This window comes from Myotis nattereri (genome assembly GCF_964212035.1).
Source record: "Myotis nattereri genome assembly, chromosome: 8".
Lineage (NCBI taxonomy): Eukaryota > Metazoa > Chordata > Mammalia > Chiroptera > Vespertilionidae > Myotis > Myotis nattereri.
This window is the reverse complement of record NC_138083.1, coordinates 84,493,436-84,520,691: the sequence shown is the minus strand read 5'-3', so window position 1 is coordinate 84,520,691 and position 27,256 is coordinate 84,493,436. Positions and strand designations below refer to the sequence as shown.

General features: G+C 45.0%; 2 protein-coding genes across 5 annotated transcripts; both read left to right on the top strand.

Moving 5' to 3' along the window:
* The first annotated feature begins 12,103 nt into the window (after window positions 1-12,103).
* RPL17 (ribosomal protein L17) lies at window positions 12,104-17,294 on the top strand. 3 transcript variants are annotated; one of them, XM_081097189.1, is made up of 7 exons: window positions 12,104-12,181; window positions 12,936-12,988; window positions 13,078-13,118; window positions 13,402-13,536; window positions 14,149-14,247; window positions 15,977-16,168; window positions 17,213-17,294. In XM_081097189.1, exons 2-7 carry the CDS (start codon window positions 12,949-12,951, stop codon window positions 17,258-17,260), a joined length of 555 nt encoding a protein of 184 aa, XP_080953315.1. In that variant the 5' UTR covers window positions 12,104-12,181; window positions 12,936-12,948; the 3' UTR covers window positions 17,261-17,294. The 3 variants fall into 3 exon arrangements, with proteins under 3 accessions (XP_080953315.1, XP_080953316.1, XP_080953317.1); XM_081097190.1 differs by having other exon boundaries at window positions 12,174-12,382; XM_081097191.1 differs by having other exon boundaries at window positions 12,178-12,468.
* Window positions 17,295-18,329: 1,035 nt separating this feature from the next.
* LOC308523344 (UPF0729 protein C18orf32 homolog) lies at window positions 18,330-23,257 on the top strand. Of its 2 annotated transcripts, none has more exons than XM_081097193.1 (3): window positions 18,330-18,422; window positions 21,536-21,723; window positions 22,557-23,257. In XM_081097193.1, exons 2-3 carry the CDS (start codon window positions 21,559-21,561, stop codon window positions 22,620-22,622), a joined length of 231 nt encoding a protein of 76 aa, XP_080953319.1. In that variant the 5' UTR covers window positions 18,330-18,422; window positions 21,536-21,558; the 3' UTR covers window positions 22,623-23,257. The 2 variants fall into 2 exon arrangements, with proteins under 2 accessions (XP_080953319.1, XP_080953318.1); XM_081097192.1 differs by having other exon boundaries at window positions 18,364-18,422; window positions 21,541-21,723.
* The last annotated feature ends 3,999 nt before the right edge of the window (window positions 23,258-27,256 follow it).

Below are 27,256 nucleotides of genomic sequence, written 5' to 3'. Positions count from 1 at the left end.
AGGGCAGCCAACTCTGTGAGGAGCAAACACAGCTGAGCGAAACAGGCAGCTCGACCTGCTGGGGCCCTTTCTCTCACCCATCATGTCTACACAAAGGAACAGAGGAAAGAAAGGGTGAGGCAAAGAGGCTCATTGCCACACGAGGAGCATTTAAAATGTTTCCAATGACAGACTGGAAGACTAGGTCGCCAAAATAAGTTCATTTTTTAATGCTCTGGGCATTTCCAAAGCTCAGTGGGGGTTGGGGAGGGGGGAGGGTGACATTTAAACCTGATTGTGAAAGGTCCATTTTCTAGCACAATATGTTACAAAGAACTGACCCCAGAATCTCTAAATAGACCAGTAACCACAAGATTGATAGCAACCAACTAGTCTATCCACACAGACCCCCGAAGTGCCAAATGTATATGGTTCACCAGATAAATTCTCTAGACTATCAAACCCTTGTTTGCTAAGCTGATCAGCTATTTCATTTACCACACACTTGGGTTACTTAGTGATATTCCTCCTTGAGGACAAGACTTTTGTCTTGCCCTAGTCGGTTTGGCTCAGTGGATAGAGTGTTGGCCCTCGGAGTGAAAGGTCCCAGGTTCGATTCCGGTCAAGGGCACATGCCTGTGTTGCGGGCTCGATCCCCAATAGGGGGTGTGCAGGAGGCAGCCAATCAGTGATTCTCTCTCATAATTGATGTTTCTATCTCTCTCTCCCTCTCCCTTCCTCTCTGAAATCAATTGAAAAACAAAAACAAAAAACCAGACTCTTGTCTTATATGTCATGTTTATTTTCAACAGCCAGTATTTTGCCTGGTCCAAAGCAATTACGTAGTTAAATATTTGTGGAATGTGAATGAACTATCTCTCATATGTCAAGATCCAATTCTGTTAAGCGATCTCTAACTACCCGAAGAAGTCAGATGCTTTCCCCTTTATGTTCTTAAATTCCTCTCTATGTACTTAAATTAATTATCAACTCTGATCTATTTCTCCTCATAGGCTGTGAACAAGGAGCTCTCTCTGCTTTCATCTTCCTACCTACAACCACTGTCGTAGGTATCTAGCAGAAGTTAAATATTTGTTGAGTAAATGAAGTGAATATTCCTTAAAAGTAAAAATGGGGTCAGGGGCAATCAAGCATAGTATACCTTGCTCATTTCTTATTTATTTCTCTATCTTTACTAAAAAATAAAACCTTTATTTAAATCTAATTTTTACCTATTTTTGTAACTACACCTACACAGCAGATCATAGATGAAACACATAAACACATGTGTGTACACACACACACACACACACACACACACACACACACACAAAGTTTGTTAAATTAAATTAATGACCAGCAATCTCAAGTGATCTTTTAATTCTGTTGAGTAATCAACTATATTTCCCAGACCACTTATTCCTCCTACTCCTTCTCCTGGACAACTCTCTATATCTTCTTCTCTCCTCTCAGAACTCTGACATCTCTCTACCATCACTCACAGCTGATGGCCTGATTTCTATTTTACTGGGAAAATAAAACCAATTAGAAGAGCCTAGGCTCAGTGGTTGAGCATTGACCTATGAACTAGGAGGTCACGGTTCAATTCCCAGCCAGGGCACATGCCTGGGTTGCAGGCTTGATCCCCAGTACAGGTTGTGCAGGAGACAACCAATTAATGATTCTCTCTCATCATTGATGTTTCTCTCTCTCCCTCTCCCTTCCTTTCTGAAATCAATAGAAATATACATTTTAAATCAATCAGAAGAGAACATCCACAGGCCCATCCACCTACTTGTCTGTACCCAAGTCCTTGGTCTCCCTTCCAGGTACTAAGCATGAGCTGTACCCACCCCTCCCCCTCCACACACACACACACACACACACACACACACACATACACTCCAGATTCCATCCCCTCTCACACACAGACATCACTCCAAAATTTCTCCCTCTCTTTTGGATCATTTCTATTAGCAGACAAACACAAGTTATGGTCTCAGCATCTTTAAAAATTCCACTGCCTCCATTTCCCTCTCCAGACTCACCTTCTATCTCTGCCGCCAGTTACTGGAGCTGTTGCAACCCCAGCTGACGTGAGCAGGAAAGAATGGAGTGCGTCCTGCCAAGAGATACTGGACAGTGGCCTCCACTTTCTCTTCCCTGGTTGGTCAAGTCTCCTTATCTGCACAGTTGGGATAATGAAACCCTTAGGAAAATGTCTTTGAAGTCCTCAGAGGGCACTCCACGTGGGAATGACTGCTGTCATCTTGACCTTTACTCCTGAGCGGACTCTCAGTGGGAAAAAGGAGGAATATTCTCGGGGCTTCAGACCTGGATAGATTCACAAACAGGGCGAAGTTCAAGGGTATTTCCTCCACTGGGTTCTGCAATGACCACACTTCAAATCCTCTGAGAGATACAGGTTCTTTACTTCTGAGATCTTAAATCCTACGCAGAAGACCCCCATCCAATGGTGGGATCCCCTCCAGTGTCCTGGGTAGGGTTCATCCTGCCACGGATGCTGGTGGAACCCAGGTCATAAAGGGAACTGGCCACTTCAGGAGGCAGTCAGCTCCTTCTATTCAGGTCACTGTAAATGCTAGAAGTCCTTTATTTGAGATTAAATCTAATCCTGATAATTCCCAAGATTGATTTTAGTTCCGCCTACACCTCACACATATGGTGACCCAAGTTCCAGAAGACTGTCAATAGGAGTCCCACCTCTGAGTCTTCTCTGATCTGAGTCAAACACCCCCAGTGTAACAAAATGGCTATGAGCTTCGACTTCAACAGGCCATGTTTAAAATTCCTTCTCTACCGCTTTCTACCTACGTGCCTTGCGCAAGTTACTCAATATGCTCACCTTCCTTTTCCTCACCTACATAATGAAAACAGAAATGCTGCCCAACTGGTGTGGCTCAGTGGTTGAACGTCGACATATATGAACCAGGAGGTCATGGTTCAATTCCCAGTCAGGGCACATGCCGGGTTTCACGCTCAATCCCCAGTGGGGGACGTGCAGGAGGCAACTGATCAATGATTCTCATCAGTGATGTTTCTATCTCTCGCTCTCCTTTCCTCTCTGAACTGAATAAAAATATACTTTTAAAAAATAGCTGGGGCCCTGGCCGGTTTGGCTCAGTGGATAGAGCGTCGGCCTGCGTACTCAAGGATCCCAAGTTCGATTCCGGCCAAGGGCATGTACCTTGGTGCGGGCACATCCCCAGTGGGGAGTGTGCAGGAGGTGACTGATCGATGTTTCTCTCTCATTGATGTTTCTAACTCTCTATCCCTCTCCCTTCCTCTTTGTAAAAAAATCAATAAAATATATTTTTAAAAAATAAAATAAAAATAAAAATTAGCTGGGAAGGGCCCTTCAGGAAAATGTGTTATCTTCGTATGAGCAAGTTGCCACCCTGAGAAGCAAACACAGGGCTCCGAGGGAAGGCTCACGGTTTGTGTTTGATGGGTGAAGGTGGTTTGGAGCAGGGAGCAGTGCCTGAGAAGGTTAGATCTGGAAAAGTCTGTGTTCAGAGAAGAATGGCATCTAACAGGCGACAGAAGGCGGAGGACTAAAGGAAGGGGACGCAAGGTAGCACAGGGCCCCTGCTTGGAAACACAGCCTCAGGGTATTACTATCCCAAGCTCCAGGACCTGGAGGGCTCAGTAAGTGGTGACTATTATCCTCATATTCAGAAATAATGCCCCCCCCCTCCCTGTGCTAAGCATGGTTAGACCATACCTGTAACTAGCACCGCCTCCTAGTTGAGCCACAACCTCCTAGCCCAGGCCTGTATTACTGCATGTATCCCAGGGTATTTCACTTAATTAGGTCTGGGTTGAGGAGCCTGAGAGGCAGGAACCACATCTTTTTTAAATCTTTGAATGTTCCTCATCTAGCACATTATTCACACATTGTAGATGTTGATTAAATGTTAGTGAGCTACACTAAGTGGCGAGGAAATCTCAGTAACTAGTCTTTAGAGAAGTTTGATGGCAAGAAGAGGATGAAAGGGGCCGTATAAAGAAGTTGAGGGAAGGGAAAGAAGAGTTGCAGAATGTCTAAGGCAGAGAGGGAGCCACCCTGGATCCTAAGAGTGGACGCCCCTGGAGGAACCAGCTCTGGGAAGGGTGGGGGGCCTCTGAAGTGAAGGCCAGGTGCAGGGGCTCAGGAAGCAAAAGGCAACTGCTTCCTCCAGGAGTGAGAGAGGGCAAGGGCCTGGGGACTTGGGGAAAGACGAGAGCTCTGGACAAGCCGCAGTGACTGTGGCGTCTACCTCTTCCAGGACAGGAGCACCAGCTCGGCTCCCTTCACTGACACTAAGATCTTCTGTCTCCGTTTTTCACGCCAAAAAACTGTGGCCACTGTAGAACTCACCCTGAGGGTAAGTGGGAACAGCAGGGCATTCAGCAGCCAGGGAGCAACAATGGCAAATCTCCTCCCCCAAAGAAATCAATAATTCTTTCCATACTCACACTGGATTAGATTTGCATGAAGGATACCCAAGAAGTCATAATTAGGGTGGTTGCCCGTGGGTTGAGGGTGGGAGGGTGAGACATATGGGGAAAGGGATAGGAGTGAGACTTTTTATTGGATGCCTTTTGATATATATATTTTTTATTTTGAATCATCAGAATGTCTTCCCTGTTTTTTAAGTTTAAATGATAAATTTTGAAAAGAAAAAACTGAAAAAAATTTGTCTAGAGAATTTTTCCTGGGAAAAAAGGAAACGAAGTCCCCTTCAGAACTAGATGACAGCAAAAGGTGTAGCTTCATCTGGTTGCCTTACAAAGGCCTCAGCAACTGGGAAGGCCACAGGCAAGAAAAGTTAAGATAATATTTTCATTAGAGCAACCGGGTAAGTTGGGGATCACTTGCACAGAAAGGAACAGAAGACGGTTTCTTCATCTGCATGATGAGAGGCCTGGGCTCGGACACCTTGTTAAACAAAAACAAAAATTTAATTTCCACAGCTGAAAGTCTTCTTATAAGAGGGTTTATTAGGCCCTAGCTGGTTTGGCTCAGTGGATAGCGCATCAGCCCACAGACTGAAGGGTCTTGGTTTCCATTCCAGGCAAGGGCATGGTCCTTGGTTGCAGGCTCAATCCCAGGCCCCTGGCTGGGGCGCATGCAGGAGGCAACTAATCAATGTGTCTCACATCGATGGTTCTCTTTCTTGGTCTCCCCCCGCCCCCCCCCCCCGCCCTCCCTTCCACTCTCTCTAAAAGTCAATGAAAAAATATCCTCAGGCGAGGATTAACAACAACAACAAAGAAAGGCTTTATTAGGCCATTGCTAGCATCAAAGAAGACAGTTTCTGGGACACGGAGTTTAATCCACCAGCAGCATGGCTAGGTAGGAAAGACAGCACGTCCAATGTCCAAGAGTTTTTTTAAAATGTATTTTTATTGATTTCAGAGAGGAAGGGAGAGGGAGAGAGAGATAGAAACATCAATGAGGAGAGAGAATCATTGATCGGCTGCCTCCTGCACGCCCCCTATTGGAGATGGAGCCCGTAACTGGGGCATGTGCCCTGACCAGAATCGAACCGTGACCTCGTGGTTCATAGGTCAACGCTCAACAATTGAGCCACGGCAGCTGGGCTGTCCAAGAGTTTTTACAAGCTTTTTTATACATCAAGGAAGGGGAGCAAGATATAAGCCGTGCTGAAAGGAGTTACAGTGGGGCCTTGACTTACGAGTTTAATTCGTTCTGAGACCGAGCTCGTTAAGGAGCTCGTTAACTCAAATTACTCTATCAACTCAGTGCAAAAAATCCCCGGAGAGACAGCTGGTATCTCAAAAAACTCGTTAGTCGGGACACTCGTAAGTCAAGGCCCCACTGTACTTTGAGGGTTTGGCAGAAGCAGGGCTCAGCCTGGGACAGGCGCAGCACAGCTGCCGCAGCGGCCACGGTGGTCAGAAAGCTTCTGTGTGAATAGGAAGTGGAGGCCATTCTCTCTTTTGGATTCTCACAGAAATAGCCACCTGGAAATTAACCCTCCATTCCCACAGTTCCACAGGAAGGTGAGCAGTCTTTCGTCAGGGCTGGTCCACCCTCCTGTCACCACAATTTTAACTTAGAACATTGCAGAATTTTTTCCTGCCCTTTCCCCCTTTCCATCCAGCTCTTTCAAAGGAAGCATTGCTGACGAATATCTGTATGATTTTAATTATACTCAGATAGTCCTTTTGTGTTTAGGGCATTGTCCCACGTTGCTAAGGAAAACTTATTCCTAGGAGGTCATGTCCCACAGAGAAGAGAAATTCAAGGATTATGTGAGGCGATGAGATGTTTTAGGCCAGGGGTCCTCAAACTACGGCCCGTGGGCCACATGCAAATACAAATATTGTATTTGTTCCCGTTTTGTTTTTTTACTTCAAAATAAGATATGTGCAGTGTGCATAGGAATTTGTTCATAGTTGTTTTTTTTTTAACTATAGTCCGGCCCTCCAACGGTCTGAGGGACAGTGAACTGGCCCCCTGTTTAAAAAGTTTGAGGACCCCTGTTTTAGGCAAACTGGTGCAAAAAGAGGGGGAGAGGAGAGAGAGAGAGAGAGAGAGAGAGAGAGAGAGAGAGAGAGAGAGAGAAGAAAGAATATTATCAGGTAACCACTGACAAGGATTTTTAAGAGTTTTCTTGAAGAGGAGCCTTTTCTAGAAAGGTGCAGGTGGTTAGTTCAATCTGTTGGCTGGGGCTTGGTTTATGGCTTTACATAACTGAGAACCTCTCAGAACGTTTTTCTTGGCAATGTCATCCGACAAGCTCGAATGCTCTCCTGGTGTCCGAATGAGAGTTTTACTTGGTTTGGTACTGCAGGCTGTGCCCTGTGCCCCCAGCGCCCGCCACGTTCCCGGGCCTAGCTTCAGCGTTCCGTCTCCTCTCTCTCCACTCCCTCTCCCCACCCCACACCCTGCTCACTCACAGTCTCCTCTCCACGAGGCTTAAAAATCAGCCCAGTTCGGAGGGAATACGTAGTGCATTAAATCAAAGTCATAGTTACACGTCAAGGTAAACAGAACTGACTACACACACCCTTTGCCCACAAAAATGACAAAAAGGTTTATATCATGCCCAACGGGTGCCATCTAGTGGCCCGTGGTGTCACCCAAGACAGGAGAACAGCAGGAACGTACCCTTCAGTTTTTGTGAATAATTTTAGGGTTTCTTTCCAGGCTCACCCTTAGTAAAATTGTGAAATCCAAGACAAATTTTCCCATATTTACACTTTATCTTCTCTGGAATTTTCCCCCATGACAGTCAGGTGTAGCAGAAAGAGAGCAAACACTGGAGTCAGGTCAACCTAGCTCTACACCAAATGCATCCCGTGCTGCCTATAGCTTTCGGATCCGGGCCAGTTCCCCAACTTCCCTGAGTCCCAAGCCCTCCGCTATAAGCCACAGGGAGTACAATCCTCTTTACAAAGTCTTCGTGGGGAATGAGTGAGATGAAGTGTACACAGCATTCCACATACAACAGATGCACCCTAAGTATTAGTTCCATCCTCAAGTTCATCACTACTTTAACTGTAGGACTGCAAAGGGAGAGTAAACTGCTGAGCGCCGGTCCAGGGAAGCACCCAAACAGAGGGGAGACAACCCTGGGGGTGGCAGCAGGAAACAAGGTCGTGCAGAGAACTCGCCGGAAGAGGCGTCAAGGGACTCACGAGATGTGGGCAACGTTACGGAAGCTAGCAAGGGCCATGGAGGCACCCAGAGCCCAGCAGCCACGGAAAGACATTTCCACGCCCAGGACTCATAGGACAAGCAGATACTGTAATGGAGCCTAGAGAGCTCTGAGCTTGGGAAGACGGGCAGTCTGGCAGGTGCCAAGGCAGCAAGGGAGCCGGGAAGAAATAGCCCCGCCTCTCCCCATGACCTCCAATGCTCACTGTTGGCTGCCCCCAGTCAGAAGGCAGCTGGCAGGAAGGCCAGGGCACAGGTGCCAGGGAATGGACTTGAGGAGGAAACTCACAGAGGGTCACCAGTGCGGGACATCATAGAGGACATCAATCCATGCTTTGGGGAAAGAATCAGATTAGGTGATGCCCATAAATCAATTCTAAGGAGAAGGAGGGAGGAAGGAGCAATGAGCCAATAGGTACTGGTTATCTATTCTATTGTATTTACTGTGTCTTTTAACTTTCTCTTGTAACTTTTTCAGCAACCCGGTACCGTTGGTATTGTTATCTTCCTTTTATAAACGAAGGAGAAAAGCTCAGAGAAACCAAATAACTTGCACTGAGACACCTGGCTGGGAAGTAATAGGATTCCACCCTCAGTTACCAGAGGCCAATGTCCCTCTACATCAGCGGTTCTCAACCTGTGGGTCGCGACCCCTTTGGGGGCCGAACGACCCTTTCACAGGGGCCACCTAAGACCATCGGAAAACACATATATAATTACATATTGTTTTTGTGATTCATCACTATGCTTTCATTATGTTCAATTTGTAACAATGAAAATACATCCTGCCTATCAGATATTTACATGACGATTCATAACAGTAGCAACATTACAGTTATGAAGTAGCAACGAAAATAATTTTATGGTTGGGGGTCACCACCACATGAGGAGCTGTATTAAAGGGTCGCGTCATTAGGAAGGCTGAGAACCACTGCTCTACATGATCCTCTCCAGCCTGGAATAATATCCCTTATTCACATATGATAAAGATGTTATTTTAAATCTATAGGGAAGACATAAACTACTGAGCAAATTGTGCCATTTGGGTAGCTGTGAGAAAAAGATGGAGTTGGAGCCATATCTCAGGCTTTCCACTGGATGGGCAGCATATTTAAACATGAAAAATAAAACCATAAAGGGTCTTCCACAATGGGAGAATTAAAAAAACCTTATCAGAGTGGAGAAGCCCTTTCTAACACAAAACCATAAAAGAAAAAAAGAGCGAGAAATTGAAAAACATAGAAATAAAACATTTTTCGCAAAGCACAAAGCACCCTGTTATTATTTAAATGGTTCACACACTGGTGTCCTCCGAGGTTGGCAGGAACGGATTCTCCCGGCACAACGCCAAACCCAAGGCTCCTCAAAAACACTTCCCCAACTGCTCCTGAATGAGATTCTTCCCGTAAGATCCGTGCTTCTCCTTTCACCCCAATGCAGAATGCCTCTGCGGGGTGTCACCCATGGCGCTGGTTTTCCTTTGTTATTTACTAACAGGCAGAAGGAGGCTGTGCTACACACTCAGTGAGGAGATGTCGGCAACACAATCAGGGAAGAGACGTCCAGAAAGGGTTGGCGAAGTTCCAAAATTACCAACTTTTACAGCTTACGATCATGAAAGCCTCTGACTTCTACTAAAATCTCGCCAATGCATCCACCACTCTGCATTCTCTTTGCGGGGCGGGGGAGCTGAATCAGACCAGTGCAGGCCACCGCGGTCTTTGCAGCCTCTGGTCTGGCCCCTGGTGCGTCCCAAATGTCTCTCTGCAGAGGGATCCTCTCCTAAGTGAAATCTGATCAAATCACCTCAAACATCCCCAAGGGTGGAAGTGCTTTCAAAAGTCCCCCATCGCCTTTAAGATACACTGGAAACTCCTTTGCTGACAAATACGATCCTTCAAGATCAGGTTTGCCTCTCCCCCTTATCGCTCCCAAAGTAACCCAAACATCTGCAATTCCCGCAACAGAGCTCCCCCGCGGGAAGCAGCAGTCATGTCCCTCTGGCTGCTGTGCCCACTAACTCCTGGCCATTCATGGTGCAGCCGCCATGTCATTTACTCAGGGCAGCTTTCCCATCCTAAGTGCTATTAATAAGGTCCTCAACGCTCCCCCTTTGGCAGTTCACAATGTATTCTAATTGATTGTTCACCTCCTACTTCCCTATCCTTCCATCCCTTCACCCCAAGACTGTAGGTAGCTTGAGGTTAGGGATTCTCCTAGTACTTGTTATGACTCAGCATCTAGCACATTGGCAGGCATATAATAAGTGTTCAATAAATATTCACTGGATGAGTGAACAACTAAATTGTTAAGAATTGCCCAGCCGGTGTGGCTCAGTGGTTGAGCATTGACCTATGAACCAGGAGGTCATGGTTCCATTCCAGGTCAGGGCACATGCCCAGGTTGCAGGCTCAATTCCCAGTAGGAGGCATGTAGGAGGCAGTCGATCAATGATTTTCTCTCATCATTGATGTTTCTATTTCTCCCTCTCCCTTCCTCTCTGAAATCAATAAAAATATATTTAAAAAAAAGAATTAAACCTATTTGTAGCTCCCCATTGTTTTAATAATTAAGATTTATGCACAATAAATATAATACAATTAAAATTTTAAATTTACAAGCAACAGATTGAAGAAAAATATGTATGAAATAAGGTTTAAAGAGTTTATTTAAACTTCATAGAAAAAAAATCACTGAGGCTTTAAAAGATAAACCAGCCCGGCCAGTGTGGTTCAGTGGTTGAGTGTCAGCCTATGAACTAGGAGGTCACAGTTCGATTCCCGGTCAGGGCACATGCCTGGGTTGAAGGCTTGATCACCAGTGAGGAGTGTGCAGGAGGTAACCGATCAATGATTCTCTCTCATCAGTGATGTTTCTCTCTCTCCCTCTCCCTTCCTCTATGAAATTAATAAAAGTATATTTTTTAAAAATAAAAAATAAAAGATAAACCATTCCCCTTAAAAGGAAATCATCTCGAAGGTTTAATCCTTCTAGTCTAATCCAGTGCTAGTGAACACAAAATCAAGTGTGGTATCATGTCTGTCTTTTAATGATAGGCTTGATCTCTCTCTAAAATCAATGAGAATAGGGTAGGAGTGTAGGAGTGTGTAGGAAAAGAAGAAAAGTTAAGGGATGAAGAAGGCACAGGACAGATCATAGAAGGCTCTTAAGTCATCCCCAGGAATTTGGAACAGGAACCACATTAAAAAAAAATAGAACCTGAAAAATGACGCGATCATTTTGGCAGCTGTTTTAGCAAAATGATTCTGTCGGCAATATGGAGGATATATTAGAGTGTGGAAACATAAAGGCCAGAAGACCACTTAGAAGACTCTGGCAGTAATAACAGAGTTTAAGTGCTTGTGTGTGCCAAGACAAGAAAAAGAGAAATTGTTTTCTAGCTTTCTGGTTTGAGAACTTAGAAGTACAGAGAAGACAAGGCAAGGGAGAGGCAGGAATGCCTAGTGATGACAAACTTGGTCACTGGGGCTTGTCTTTGCTTCCAGATGTCACTTTTGAGCTGTGGGACTTTGGGGGAAATCCCTTAATTTCTCTGTGCCTCAACTTCATCATTTATAGAATAGAAATAATAGTAATATCTCTTTCTAGAGTTGTCCTAAGGGTTAATGAAAGAAATGCATCTGATTGAAAAGTACTGAAATAGTATCTTGAATTTAGTAAGCTTTTAATTTTTTTAAGTATATTTTTTATTGATTTCAAAGAGGAAGAGAGAGGGAGAGAGAGAGAAACATCAATGATGAAAGAGAATCATTGATTGGCTGCCTCCTGCATGCCCCCTACTGGGGATCAAGCCTGCAACCCGAGCATGTGCCCTGATGGGGAATCTAACTGTGACCTCCTGGTTCATATGGGTCCATGTTCAACCACTGAGCTACATCAACCGGGCCAGTTAGCACATTCTTTACACAGGTTGCAGTACAATTGACTGGGTGATATTTTTTTTGTTGTTAAGTTTGTTGAGGTGACATTGGTTAGTAAAATTATATAGGTTTTGGGTGTACAGTTCTAGAATGCATCTTCTATATATTGTACTGTGTGTTCACCACCCCAAGTCAAGAGACTGGATGATATTCTCATCCTGAGAATTTTTTTATTACCATAATTACATTCCATCCTTTGCATCTTCTTAATTTTCCAATTAATTAAAAATCACTTTCAGGGATACATAATCAAACTTAACGAATGTTGAATAAATGTCTTGTCTATATGTAATAATACGTGATCCTGTCCTAGAACTACAAACCTGCTTTAGTTAATATTTAAAATTCCTAACTTTATTTCTGGGTCAAAAAAAGACAGAATTTTGAGACAGTCCCTAATGAGGCATTTCGTTTTAAGGTCTTCTAAAACTTATTTCACACTCCCTTAGTCTTCCCCCTCCCTCCTCCCTCTTCAAATCTCGTTTCTTTGGGTGAGAATCTCGCGAGATATTGAGTTCTCATGAAATCTCCCAAGAACCTCCGCTCTTCCTCTTCCCCAAAGCGTCCATAGGTGAGTTGCTCTTCGGCGTCTCTCTCCGCGAGTTGAATCCTCGGGTTATCACCGCCATCCTGGCCTTTGGGGCGCCAATCTTGAGGCCCCTGAGTAGAGAACTCTCGCGGTTACTGATTTCTCGCTGAAGGCAGTGTCCCCTGTGCTGGGGGAAGTATCGGAGCGCCCGACTTGGCGCCCGGGCCGTGCGGCCCGAAAAGGGTACGATGGGAGGGGCTGGGGGCTTTGGGAGCACGGGTAGGCCGTGGTCGGTGCCGCCTCTTACTCCGGAGGTCCAGTGCCCCGCGGTGAGTGGTGGCCTCAGAAAATTGGGGGGCGGGAATGGAGTCGGGTCGAAGCTTTCCTCGTTTTAGAGGAGTCTCAAGTTAGCTGCGTGCCACGCTGGTGGCAGCACAGAAGCGTGGAAAGGCGGCATCCGTGTGAAGCTGTGCGAGCGAAGGGGGTTTCTGCGGAGCGTGGCGGCTGGGGTCTGCCGCCCCGGGGCGCCGTGTCCTTGCGCCCGAGGGAGCCCTCGTTGCACCGAAACGGGCTGGTTGCCGGCCAGAGAGCAAGGGGGCTGGCGCACTGCGGCCTGCAGTCACCGGGAGGCCGGCGGGGGAGAAAGCGTGGCTGCGGTGATGGCACCTCTTAGGACACCTTTGGATCCCCCGTGGAAACAGCGGTTCCCTGAGCAGCCGCTGGCGGCACTTGGTGCCCACGGAGGCTGTAGGTGACTGCCTCCGCGTCCTGACAGTTGCTCCGTCCTCCCTCCCAGGTGACCCCTGAAGATGGTTCGCTATTCGCTAGACCCCGAAAACCCCACGAAATGTAAGTGAACAGCCCTTGGTGCGTTTCTTATTTGGGGGTACGAGAAAGGAGACAACCCGAAGTTAACCGCAGTGCCCTCTGTTTTTTAGCATGCAAGTCGAGGGGCTCCAACCTCCGCGTTCACTTCAAGGTATGTGACTCCGCTGTGCTCTAAGAGTCGTGTGGGTGCTGCAGGGAGCTTTTCTGGGACACCGTATGCTGAGAAGGCAGCTGCAGTGATGTCTTTCTTAGGACACCTTTGGATTTACCGTGAAAACCAACCAGTTCTGAGCAGCCGCCTTCTGGGTGTCGGTCCTGAGCGTGTCGTGACTGACTGTCTTGATGTTGACACCTGGAGGATTCGGGAACTTCATGCTTGCTTTGAAAGTGGTGATGCCTTCGCATGGTTCACCCCCGGTGTGTTTCCTATTTAGAACACGCGTGAAACTGCCCAGGCCATCAAGGGCATGCACATTCGGAAGGCCACCAAGTACCTGAAGGACGTCACCCTGAAGAAGCAGTGCGTGCCCTTCCGCCGCTACAACGGCGGCGTCGGTCGGTGCGCCCAGGTGAGCGTGGATGGCTGCTGTTTGAAAAGGCCGGTTGTAAGGGAAAGTGACTGGAGGGGATTGCCATGGCCCAGGTCTTCCAGCAGGCTGTTTCTGGTTGCTGTGATGACAGTCTTAGGACACCTTTGGATTGACCATGAAAAAAAACCATGTTCTGAGCAACCTTGAAGTGAATGAAATCAATTGTGTGTTTTTGTTTGTGATTTTGAGAGTATGTTTGCTAAAGCAGGGAACAGTGAAACGGGAATGGCTTAGGACAGAAGTCGCAAAGGGAGAGACCAGGGCGTGCTGCTTTGCTCCCTAGAAATGTTACCGGAAGGGAGTGAGCCAAGGCAGCGCTGTGGTCACCTCACGGGAGAGACAGAACACGGGGCCGTGGGGGCAAGTTTAGGGTTTGGCCCAGGGCAAGCTGCTGCCGCCTATTGCTTCCCTGGTTGCAAGTCTCCGTGGGGTCCCTCCCTCCGTTTAGGAGATGCTTGCCTGCAGGGGAAGAAGAGGGAGAAGGAAAAGAGGAAAGGTGTGGGCATGCTCCCAGGAGGGAGAGCTGCCATAAATTGTGGTGGTAACGTTTTATTTAAATCGGAACTAACAGCCTTTCTTTGTTTTCTTTAGGCAAAACAGTGGGGCTGGACACAGGGTCGGTGGCCCAAAAAGAGTGCTGAATTTTTGCTGCACATGCTTAAAAATGCCGAGAGCAATGCTGAACTTAAGGTACCCAAAGCATTAACACCTTTATATGTATCCACCTTAGATGGGGGTTCAGTTAATGTTGTCCAGACTTAATATACAAACAATAAGACACTATTGCAAAGAAACAAATATTTAGTTATCAAAGTGGTTGCTTTAGTAATGGTTAATGTGGTTTATTGCCAACACTTTTTAAAAAATATATTTTTAAAATATATTTTAAAAGGAAGGGGGGGAGAGAGAAACATCAATGATGAGAATTATTGATCAGCTGCCTCCTGCACAACCCACATTGGGGATTGAGCTTGCAACCTGGGCATATGCCCTGGCCTGGAATCAAACCATAACCTCTTGGTTCATAGATCGATGCTCAACCACTGAGCCACGCCGGCCAGGCTATTGCCTACATTCTTAATGGAGAGATGTTAAATTTCATTTAGAAGTTAAAACTGTAGTCAACAAAATAGGTTTGTCTATTCCCCTTTAGCATTTGGAAATCTGGGCCAGAATTAAAAATGTGGGTCTCTGGCTATAACCCACTTTTATTTATATCTATAATAATAATAAAAGTGTAATATGCTAATTAGAGCAGACATCCATCCTTCCAGACAAAGCCGCAGCGGGCGGGGGCTGAGGCAGAGGCCCTTGCTCAATTTCATGTGTCAGGCCTCTAGTATATATACCAGGGGTGGGCAAACTTTTTGACTCAAGGGCCACAATGGGTTCTTAAACTGGACCGGAGGGCCGGAACAAAAGCATGGACGGAGTGTTTGTGTGAACTAATAGAAATTCAAAGTAAACATCATTACATAAAAGGGTACGGCCTTTTTAGTTTTATTCATTTCAAACGGGCAGTAGTTTGCCCACGGCTGATATATACACTGGGTGGCCAGATTATTATGTCCACCCTGTCAGTACAATGAAGTGAATTATTTAGGCAAATAATAATAATAAAACCTTAAGAGTATTTGCTTAGGAAATTTTCAATATTCAGTATTTTTGGAAGTGTCAGTGAAGTACTGATGGGGTGATCATAATACTCTGGCCACTCAGTGTATATTTACTAGAGGCCCAGTGCATGGATTCGTGCACCAGTGGGGTCCCTCAGCCTGGCCTGCTGGGATCAGACTAAAATTGGCTCTCCGACAATCCAAGGATCCCCCAGGGGTCCCAGAGTGGGAGAGGGCACCCTGCATAAGCATCTGCCCCCTGGTGGTCAGGGCGTGTCATAGCTAGGTTGCTTAGCCTTTTATACTTATATATAGGTTTTTAGAGAGGAAGGGAGTGGGAGAGAGGAACATCGCTGTAAGAGTGGAACACGGATCCCTCTTGCCTCTTGCACACCCCCACTGGGATTGAGCCCAAAACCCGGGCATGTGCCCTGACCACGAATCAAACTGGCAACCTTTTGGTGCACAGGACAACCAAATAAGCCACACCAGCCAGGACTGGTTATATAATCGTTTCAGCTGCTAAGCCATGCTGCCAAAATCTTATTTATCATCAAAGCTTAGAAATTAACACTATTGGTGATCTTTAACATGCACTTAGCATAGGGCTGAGTTTTGGTAGTTAGGTTTAATTTAAGGAAGGACATTTAGAACCAAGTTTAAAGTGACTGCTTGAACTGATACTCGGCTTAAATTCTTAAGGATTGCTTTTCAAAAAAGTTCGTTAAGGCAGGAACTTAATTTTCCATAGATGGTGTTAAGATAAAGATTTACTGGTTATGTTCTCTCTCCCTTCTTCCCAGGGTTTAGATGTAGACTCTCTGGTCATTGAGCACATTCAGGTGAACAAAGCTCCCAAGATGCGGCGTAGAACCTACAGAGCTCATGGGCGGATTAACCCATACATGAGCTCTCCCTGCCACATTGAGATGATCCTCACTGAAAAGGAGCAGATTGTTCCTAAACCAGAAGAGGAGGTTGCACAGAAGAAAAAGGTAAATTTCTTAGTCTTCGCTCAGTTTCAGTTGTGTAGAGTAGATGTGTGGTTGCTGTGATGACTAACTTAGGACACCTTTGGAATAACCATGAAAGGAAACTATTCTGAGCAACCAGCAACCTTTTACTTTATTTTTACTTTCGTGGATCTCATATGTTTCTTGATTGATACTGAATAGTAACTTTGTGCCATTCGGTACATCAGAACTGTGATTGTCTGCTGATAGTCCCACCTACATGTCCATTGCCACTTCCAAAAATGCCCCTCAGATCTAATAAGCCTACATTCAGTAAATGATGACAAGTCAGTGTTTTTGAGAATTGCCTCATACCATTGTAAAGTTGAAGGTGTGCCACATGATGGCTTGAGTTTAGTGTACTGTGAAATGATCACTGCAGTGGGCTCTCCTAGATAACAGTAGAAGTAAGAAAAGGAGGCGCTGTGGTGAGAACGCTTATGATTTCTCTTCCTGTCAACTTCGCTATGTGTTATACAGCACTGTTAGCTAGTCGTTCCGTTGGGTAGGCCAGGAAACTGGGAGTAATCCTGAAATCTTCCCTTCACACCCAGTAGATTTTTTGTATTGATATTGTCACTTAAATATCCTGTCATTGGAATCCTTAGTTGGTGTCACTGTCTTCAGCGAAAATCAATTTAAACTCCTTCCCTGATTAGTCATACCACATCTCTATGCCAAAGGACTCTTTCATGTTTTTTTAAATATATTTTTATTGATTGCAGAGAGGAAGGGAGAGAGAAAGAAAGATAGAAACAGCAGTGAGAGACAATCATTGATCCGTTGCCTCCTGCACAACCCCCTACTGGGGATTGAGCTCACAAGCCGCGCATGTGTCCTTGACCGGAATCAAACCTGGGACCCTTCAGTCTACAGACCAACGTTCTATCCACTGAGCCAAACCAGCTAGAGCCCTTTTATGTTGATGTTTCCAGTTCTTTCACTGAAGCTAAGACCTCTTTTTAATAAGATGTAGTGTGGATGTTTTCTGGGAAATTTTAAGTCATTTTTATTTTCTTTCCCCAGATATCTCAGAAGAAACTGAAGAAACAAAAACTTATGGCCCGGGAGTAAATTGAGCATCAAATAAATCTAAGTAAAAGTAAAAGCAGAATGTTGGTTGTCTTTATTACTAAATACATTTCAAGTGATAAAACAAGTTTTCTGATGAGAATTAAAAATAGATTATTCTGTTCTGTCATTAATTTGGGTCATAAACATGCTGTTTTGAAAGTCTTGCTGCTTTTTTGCATAAAATGGGATTAAAACATGGAGTTCTGAAATGTTTTTCCAGCCACTTCATTGAGGATTTAACACCAGTTCACCACAGTGCAGTGGATCTTAGTATACTGCTATGAATCGATCACTAAAATCAATTTTAGAACATTGTAATCACCACAGAGAGGAACCTTGGCAGTGGTTTAGCTGTTACTCAGCCCTAGGGAACTACTTAGCTATAGATAGGCCTGTTGACATCTCAAGAAACATCACAGGATGTGGCCCACTGGCTTTGGTTTATGACAGTACTTTCAGGGTTCATCCATGTATTGTACTTGATGTATAATTTGTATCAATATATTTATTGGACATTTGGGTCTTAAGCTATTCCAAGTAGTGCTGCTGTGCACCTTTGTAGGTTTTTGAATGGGCATGCTCTCATTTCTCTTGGGTATGTGCCAAGAGTGTAATTGCCCAGTCATTGGAACAGCCAGACTTTACAATTGTGCCATTTACGATATCCCTTGCGGAGGGTCCCGGTTTTCTCCAATCTTAAACACTGACCTTACTTGGGTGGAAGTGAAGTGGTAGAGCCATTTCTCTTAAACAGCCAATTAAGGTTGACAATCCACCCTGCCCTTGAACGTAAGACCCTTGCAACTAGGGGAGAGGGGGGTTGTAGGCACAGCTGCATTTGAAAACCAGCGAAGTAACCGCCCCTGCGGTGGGGAACCATTGGTACGGGCGTCATTTCTTGGATCAACGAGTTGAATTTAGTCTTCCGGGACTGCAGCGCCTGTGCCCGCGCGGGCCTGGGAAGCCCGGCTCCGCCCGCGGCCCCGGAGCCCCGCCCGGCCCCGCCCGGCGCCCCGGTACGTACGCCTTGTGTCGTCAGGCTGACGTCAGGCTGACGCAGGCACGTGTGTGTCGGCCCCTTTTGCGGTGTCCATTGGCTCGGCGGCGGCAGCTCCCTCCCTCCGGAAGTGCGGACATTTCCACTTGGGCTTGGTGGTCGCGGGTGAGTGGGGTTGAGGGGGCTGGGGCTCTGGGCCGGGCCAAGGGGGCGGGATGGGCTGGGGCCCGGCGCCGGCGGGCAGCTCCGGGCTTGGGCCGGCGGCGCGCACCGAGCCCAGCCGGGTCGCGGCTCCTGCCCTGGGCCCCGCGGACCGCTGCGCTGTCCGATGGGCCCCCTTCGCCCTCCAGCGCGCCCCTGTCGCCGGCTGCCCCCATCTCTCCCTCCGGTGGCCCCTCCCGCCTGGCTCCCGCCTGCCTTTCTCTTCCTGTCCGTTTATTCCCTCCCTTGGCCCGAGTTGTCGGTTTCCTGGCCGGTCTGTTATCTTCGCCGCCATTCGCCCCAGTCCCCCGTCTTCGCTCCTGTCTTCACTCCCTGCCCCTCCCGGTCCCGCTCTGGTCGCCAGTACGATGCTGTTCAGTGCGGAGCTGGGTTACCGGGCGGCGCTCCCCTCCACCCGCCCCTTTCCGACGGCCTCCGCCTTTTCTCTCTATTGCACTGGACCAAGTCGAATAAAAACATTTCTCTCCTACAACAGTTTAATCCGTTTTGCTCACTTCGTTGTAGTATCCGAGAACTGGTTTGTGGAGGTTGAGTAAAATTATAATTTTATCACTTTATCGTAGCCACCTTCGCGACCTTTCCAAGCCACCGTTTCCACATGTATGAAGTATAACAACTCATCGAAGAATCAGGACGATTTAGAGATGAAATACAGTAGCTTCATTCTGAAGAGAGCTAAAAAGTTTGATAAAAGCCATTAGTATGACAAAGCTGATGAGTAGTAGTTGTTCTCGAGAGTTTATTTAAAACACAACGCGCAAGTAATTAAAACACAACTACAAGTAGGTAAAAATGAACCTTTATGATGGAGGGACTGCCAGTCATCAGCTTGCCAGTTGTTGGGAAGGATTTAGTTGGTTTGGAGGTTTGGTAGGGGGATAATTAGCATAATCAGTGTGTTTGGGGAAGGGGTAGAGACAAGAGCTAGGAAACCGGACCTCACGTTCTGGTCTTAGCCAGCTCTAGTTACTTGTTACCTTTGTGTGAACTTTGGGCAGGTCACCATTTTGGGGTTTTGGGTTTTTTTGGGGTTTTTTTGTAACGATTTTATGGCACTTACTATACGCAGACACTCTACTGAGCTTTGTATGCATATTAATTTATCTAATCCCCATCCCTGTGAGGTAGGTATCCTTATTGTCTACATTTTACACAACAGGGGATTCAGGCACAGACAGTTAAATAATTTGACCAAGACCGTATAGAAAGTGGGGGAAACATCTCACATGCAGGCAGCTGCCAGCTTGTCAGCCTGATGAGGCTGTGGTACCCGTGAGAGTGTGGAACACCTAAACCACATCACCTTTTCAGTATCCCAGATCACATTCTAAATGTGTATGGACAAAAATAATGATTCCTTGAAAAACAGTGAAAAAGACTCACCATTCATTTGGCTTTTAAATATTTTGGTAAATTCTTAAGTGGTTACTTTAATTTGACTAGGGGACCTTTTTAAAAAATGGTTATAAATCCTTTGTAAAATAGCTCTTCATTCATTGATGTACATCTGGATTTTTGTTAGTAGCTCTTGTAATTCATTTCAAAGTCATTAAGATTGAATTGTCTGTGCCATTGTTCGCTTGTATTGTGAATAATTTTAAGTTGCCTTAGTGTAGTCATGATGAAATTTTAACATCCTGAATTACTAGCCTTATTCAGTGTTCTGAAGCTTCTCAGTTGTTGGGCTTTTAAAAAAAAAATGTTTTTATTGATTTTTTTTTGGGGGGGGGGGGAGAGAGAGAGAGAGAGAGAGAGAGAGAGAGAGAGACAGAGACAGCAATGAGAGAACCATCCATCAACTGCCTCCTGCACAACAACCCTACTGGGGATGGAGCCCACAGCCCGGGCATGTGCCCTGAGTGGGAATCAAACCGGCAACTTCTTAGCGCTGTTCAACCAACTGAGCAACACCAGCCAGGGCAAAGCGTCTTCGTTTTTAAGGCCTACGCTAAGGGACTGAAAATTCTTGTAAATTTAAGAAGTCTTTGGTTTAATAGTATTTTGTGGAAGCAGTATTTGTTCTTTTTCAATAAATTGCTGATTTTGAGAAATTCTAAGATGATTTCTAATTATCAAGGAAATCAGATGTTAATTTTTGCCAATGAACAATTTCCTTATACTAATAATAAACAATTTACTTATATAAAAATAATAAATAAACAAATAGTTTTATTATACGGTACACCTTAATTGCCACTAAAAAGAAAAAGCAGTTATATCAAGGGAGAATTCTTGCCTGGAAAAGGCCAACCAGTTTGCAGCTTAGAGGTCTTGCAAAGTGATATCTGAGAGAGTTTCATATTCTAATGTTTGCCCTTAGCATTGTAGGTTTGGCTAATTAAGTCATAATTACCAAGTTCCTTAAAGTTTTGCGCCTTCCTTTGCTGTATGTGTAAAATAAGATGCAGAGGTACCCGACCTCACTGGGTTTTGAATAAATGAATTATACAGTTGTCCTTCAGTACCCTCAAGGAATTGGTTCCAGGAAACCCACCACCACCACCACCCGCCCCCCCATACCAAAATTCCTGGGTGCGCAAGTCCCCCATATAAAAGGTGTAGTGTTTGTAAATAGGCTCCAGTATGCCTACACATCACTTAATTGCGTGGATTTAGCGAGGTGCTCTGTGCATAGCAAATTCAGGTTTTGCTTTTTGGAATTTTCTGGGATTTTCTTTTCAAATGTTTTCGATTTGGGGTTGGTTGACTCCATGATGCAAAACCTGGGGATACAAAGGGCCAACTGTATATGCAAAGCATTAAACTGCCCAGCACCTAGCAGATGTTGGTGTCTTTATCATTAAATGTATGGTTGGGGAGCAGTGATTCGAGAGATTTGGAAGCGGGAACGTTGCTGTTATTTTCATGCCTACCACCTATTATTCCTTTACCTTGCAGATAGCAGTATCTTCAATAGTTTCTTGCATTTAGCTAATAGTATGATCTAAGTTTTTCGTTCAAAGCAGAAATAATCCTTTCGAACACCCTAATGTAGCTGAATTCCTCTAGTCATCAATCTGTGAGGAGCTTATTTGGTTTTTCTTTGCGTCTCTCAGCTCAGGAGCTCCCACCTGGGACAATGGTGTGCATTCCTTGTATCGTCATTCCAGTTCTGCTCTGGGTCTACAAAAAGTTCCTGGAGCCATACATATACCCTCTGATTTCCCCCTTCGTTAGTCGCATATGGCCTAGAAAAGCTGTGCAAGAATCCAGTGATACAAGCAAAGGCAAAATAGGCTGTAAGGTAAGGACATTAAAATACCTCGACTAGGACGGCTGGGTGGGAGGGGGTGGTACAGTCAGGGTACACTATTCGGCTTTTGGAAAGGCAAGTTCTTGGAACCAGAAGCTTCATCAATGTGTCTTAATTTCCTTCTTTTTTAACCGGAGGTGTGTGTGTGTGTTGGGGGGGGCGGGGGTTTGGCTTTTCCTCCCAGCCTTTCCCGGCCCCTCTTTTTCCTCCTGGGCGAGTTACCTTTGTCTTTCCCTCTTTGAAGCTCCAAGGGCTTGTTTCCTGAGCCTGTGCAGCCCAGCTGGCTCACTTCTACCTTTATAACTTTCTAAATAAACTTTCTCTTATAATTTGAAAATAAAATAAGGAATTTGGGTATTGTTTTTTAAAGTAATTAACAGTTGGTTTAAACTAAAGTTTTAAACTAGGCCTCTGATTAACGCAGTTGCTCCTTGCCAGTGGCCAAGATAATAGCCAGTATTTCGTGGCTGCTGAGAGTCATGGTGACTAGCTCATGGGTGTGAAGAGATGACATGAAAAAAAGCCAGTTTCCCTGGTTGATAATTTTGGTGGGAGACTTAATTTAGGAGGATCGTAGAGTTTATTTTATTTTATTTATTTACACAATGAAGTTATTATTTTTAAATGACTATTTAGAGACAACCTGTTGTTTTTAGCAATATGCTTGTTACGTTCAACTTCGATTGTGTTCAGCTGCACTAAGCCATCCTGCATAATTCTAGAAGCAGAGTTTTTTCATTCTGAAGTTTGTCGACTGTTTTCAAAGAGAGTATCTCTTATGATGAGTGTCTCGTAATAATCTCTAAAATGTTTTTTCATTTTAGGGTGCAGACATAAATGGATTACCAACATCAGGATCGACAGAAATCTCTGATAAAAAGAAAGACTGAAGGCATTGACCCAGGGACCTCCTTGTTTTCAAAACGGACCTAATAATGTGAAGCACCTTCTTTGTAATTGTCTCTGACTTTTTCTCTTAGAACTCGGGGTGGATGGTTTAGATGTTTGTCTGATGCTGATCAGGAAACACATGGTATTTATATTTAGAATGTATTTGGTTATAGTTAATGATCTCATTCCCGAGTTCCTTTTTCATTAACGTAGCAGTAATAGTATGAATGAATAGGTTTGTGCCAGTAAACATTGTTACTACATCAGTCCCTAAGCATCCTTGGGCTTCTAGCTTCTGTTCAGGCTCTTTGAATTTGAGTGGAGTGTGTTTTCAATATGAAACAGTACAGTGAGACTGGGCAGTGAAATAAATGAAAGGGAGTGTTTGGAGGTGATAATGACTTGAAACATAAAGTTATAATTACTGCCCAACACAATGGAGCCCCTTATCTGCAAGAGTAGAAATTACAGGTTTTGCTCTGAAGAAAATAGCAACGACAAGAAATTGAGGAAATTTCTTTGGGAAAAATGGTACAGTTTTTACATAAATGTCTAATGTATATTATAAAATTCTAATCTTTGTTGCATTCCTTCTATTCCTACAGAATGTATTAAATATTCAGTTTAGCTTGTGGTTGGGGTTTGGCTTTTTTCTTTTTCTTTTTTTTTAAGTTTAAATATTTCTTAAAAGGGACATTTTTCACCATACCAGAAAGCAGAATTATAATAGCGTGCTGGCATCTGGACAGTTCTGAGACAATAATATATTTTTTAAAGTAGATTGTTGCCAGGGTCCAACCCCAGCGGGTCCAGGGGTCCCCAAAGGTGTAGACGGAGTCGGCGAAGAAGGAATGACACGGAGACAGCGTTCAGTTGATCAGCAGCCTAGCCAGGATCTCTAGCCAAGTTCTGGTCTGGATCTCCAGCCAAGTTCTGCTTAGGATCTCCAGCCAGGTTCTGTGTCCATGTTGTCTTGCTAGGTTCTCCAGCCAGGTTCTCTAGGTTCTCCAGCCAGGATCTCTCGAAGTTCTGCTTAGGATCTCCAGCCAGGTTCTGTCCAGGTTCTCCAGACAGGCTCAGTCACCAGGTTCTAGTCAGGTTCTCTTGCCAATTTCTGTAGTCAGGTTCAGTCCAGGATCTTTTGCCATGTTCTCTCCAGCGAAGTTCTTCTGTCTCTAGATTCTGTGTAGGTTCTGTCTTCTTGGTTCTGTCTTCTTAGTTCTGTCTTCTAAGTTCTGTGTTCTGCTGTCTTGTTACATCTGTATTTATACCAGTTGATTCAATCCTATCAATCTCTATTACAAAGGTTAGGGCGTTTCTTATCTCCATTCCAGGGAGTAAAGATTATGTAGCTTAAGCATGATTGTTCGTAGTTAAAGTGATTAATTACCCGCCTGGCACTTAGTTAAGAGGTTTTATTCCCTCCTAACTTCAGGGGAAAATCCCTACCTGGGGAAACAACCTTTCTCAGAGACCTTGGTTAAAACACATAGTGCCAAGAAGGTGAGCAAACATATTAAGAACAGTATGCCATATATGCCAGGTCCCTTGAAACAGCAAGGATGGACCGGCTCCCGGCAGATTGTATCAGTTATTTATTGTTGCATAAGACGACACTCCAAAACTTAGTGGTTTTCAACAACAGTGACATGACTGCACAGTTCTTTGCTGGTCTGGGCCTCTATATGGCCTTTCACTCCTGGGCTGCTTCACTTTAGGGACTTACAGTGTTCAGGGGTGATGAACCATATCTTTATATCATATTTACTTATTCCCTCTGAGGCAGGGAGTGGTTGGAAGAGTCTTCTGCCTTTGGGTCCCCATTGAAGTCCTGGGTCCTAACCGAGGCTCTGTTACACTCTACGTGTGAGCAAGTCAGTGACTCACCTGGTCTTCATTTCATAGAAATCAGTAGGTTTCAGGTATTCTGCCCCAACCCACCTGAGGGATAAGATAAATTCCCTTTAGCAACTAAATTCAGTTGATTAGTTTGTTGTATAAAAACTATATTACAAAAATAGCAGATGTTCATAGTAAAACAGTGCAATGCAAATTTAAATGAAAAGTTCATGTTCTTTCACTATCATTCCCTCTCCACAGATGTAACCACTGTTCTTTTGTGTAGCCTTCTAGCAATTTTCTTAACATTTGTTTTTATTAAATATATCTTTTTATTTTTTTATTGATTTTTTACAGAGAGGAAGGGAGAGGGATAGAGAGTTAGAAACATTGATGAGAGAGAGACATTGATCAGCTGCCTCCTGCACGCCCCCAACTGAGGATGTGCCTACAACCAAGGTACATGCCCTTGACCAGAATAGAACCTGGGACCTTTCATTCCGCAGGCTGATGCTCTATCCACTGAACCAAACCGGTCAGGGCAAAAAATATTGCAAGATGTATAATGTCTCTACTCCCTTAGTCCCCAAAGGCTTTACTCATTTAGCTGTTGCTTTTGTCTCATGTTTTATCTATATATTTCTAAGTTTTATATATATTGCCATTTTTGGAACTGTCAACTTTCCACATTACTGACTTCCTTCCATGGCTGAGATATAGCTATCTTACACTGTGTTTCCTCTACTTCTCCCACACATCCTCCATACAGGTTTGTGTAAATATTGGTTAAGTCATTAATCGGTACTTATATCATGATGAGTGTGCCGCACGTCTTCCACTTGCCTCTCCAAACCTCTGCTCCTTTCACCTACTTTGCTGCCCAAGAAAGCTGCATGGACTCTATCGACAGACTTTCCATGGCCTCTGCGTTCTGTTGGGTCTGGCCAGTGGGGATCTGCAGCAGGGATGGGAGGGAGGAGGGAAGGGAGGAGTGGGGTTAGGGTATTTATTCCCTTGGTTCAACCCTTCTGGGTCTCTTAGACCAGGTGTGTTCCTCAGCCAAAATGCACTCCCAGGGGGCCCACTCCACATGACTCCCTTCAGTTTCCACTAACCTCTTCCCCTCCTCGTCCTTTTGGGCCTAGAACTCACGACTGGCTCCGAGTCACTGCTTTGCTTCATGCCCTCACCCTTCTTTCCTGTGATTAATGTTGCAGTTTTACGTGTTACATGTGTTTGCAAGTCACCTTCAATACTTTTAGAAAGAAGGGTCTCAACAAACCATCATGAATCCTTAGCCCCCGCTCTTTCCCCTTTACTGCATCATCTCTGAACGGAACTTCTGGAATACAAGCAAGCTCTTGGTGGCTTGTCCTGCATACTGAGTTTACAGTCATCAAATATCTTCTAGGATCCTTTTCATACGAACTGTATACTACTTTTGTTTGTTTGTTTGTTTTTTAGTTTCCAGTCTACAGCATTTCAAATTAAGTGTACTTATTTTTTAATGTATTTTTTTATACAAAATTCATAAGGTATAAGAGCGTACACAGATAAAGATTCCTTCCTCCCACCCTGGTGCCCAGGCACCTGGTTCCCCTCCTAGGAGGCAATCAAGGTTACCGGTTTCCTCTTTTTTCTCATTTTTTATTTTAAGTTTCTCTTTATTGCTTTCTTTAATTGCCTTTATGTACAGACGTCATTTTAAAAATGCACATACACCTGATATTTTCCAAGGAATAGGAGCTGGAAATAAAAGCTCAGGGCAATCAGGAGAACTGAAATTGCCCCAGAGAAGTTCTGAGGAGCACACTTCCTTAAATGCCCTTCATGGCCTCTCCAAGTTTTTCCTGTGCACCTGGGGAAAGTCTGACCAGGCTGCACAGCGGCTAGCTCTGTGTTAATTGCATTCAGCTTCTCCTCCATTGCTTGTTTGAGGATGATGAGTGAAGACGTGATGGCTTCTTTCAGAGTCATAGGCTTGTGGTGAACTTGCAAGGAGCTCTGGGCACCCTTTGAAACAGAGCCAACTGCTCAAGCATCTCACTGGATAAAGGTCCCTGACGGGCCCTACGAAACAGTGGCGGTCCTTTCTCATCAACTCCTCCAATAACAGTGCCACTCCGCAGGGACGAGACATGGCACCCAGCTCTGCACCTTCTCCAAACGGCAGAGCCGGATTGGACACGGCCGGGGTCACACTCACCGTCACTGTCTAATTGTAGGTGAGTCAATGGTTCCGTGTCTCCACTCTGGCTTTCTCAGTTACCGTAAAGCAGTGATGGCGAACCTATGACACGCATGTCAGAGGTGACACCCGGACTCATTTTTTTGGTTGATTTTTCTTTGTTAAACGGCATTTAAATATATAAAATAAATATCAAAAATATAAGTCTTTGTTTTACTATGGGTTGCAAAGATCAAAAAATTTCTATATGTGACACGGCACCAGAGTTAAGTTAGTGTTTTTCAAAATGCTGACACGCCGAGCTCAAAAGGTTCGCCATCACTGTCGTAAAGCCTTCGCAGCAGCCATTAGCCCGTTCATGGCACAACCTATGTGAGCATCACTCTCTCCACCTCCTCAGTGTTGCTTGGCTCCGTGAGCGGGGAGGCAGTCCTCTTCTCCGCAGCTGGGCACACCTCCTGGGGTGTCCGGATCCCCATGGCTGCCGAGCAAGCTGGATGGCCTCAGTGGCATATTCCACTTGAAAGAATCTTCCTTCAGGAGAAGAAATATTCCCACCGCTGTGGTACTCAGACCCAGTGAGGAACATGGCGAGGGTAGGAGAAC

Bases quoted from the DNA above. Each gene is read 5' to 3' on its own strand.
- RPL17 (XM_081097189.1), top strand. From the start codon at position 12,949: ATGGTTCGCTATTCGCTAGACCCCGAAAACCCCACGAAAT. The intron at 13,537-14,148 runs GTGAGCGTGGAT...TGTTTTCTTTAG, and splicing joins GCGTCGGTCGGTGCGCCCAG to GCAAAACAGTGGGGCTGGAC. The intron at 14,248-15,976 runs GTACCCAAAGCA...CCTTCTTCCCAG, and splicing joins AGAGCAATGCTGAACTTAAG to GGTTTAGATGTAGACTCTCT.
- LOC308523344 (XM_081097193.1), top strand. From the start codon at position 21,559: ATGGTGTGCATTCCTTGTATCGTCATTCCAGTTCTGCTCTGGGTCTAC. The intron at 21,724-22,556 runs GTAAGGACATTA...TTTTCATTTTAG, and splicing joins AAGGCAAAATAGGCTGTAAG to GGTGCAGACATAAATGGATT.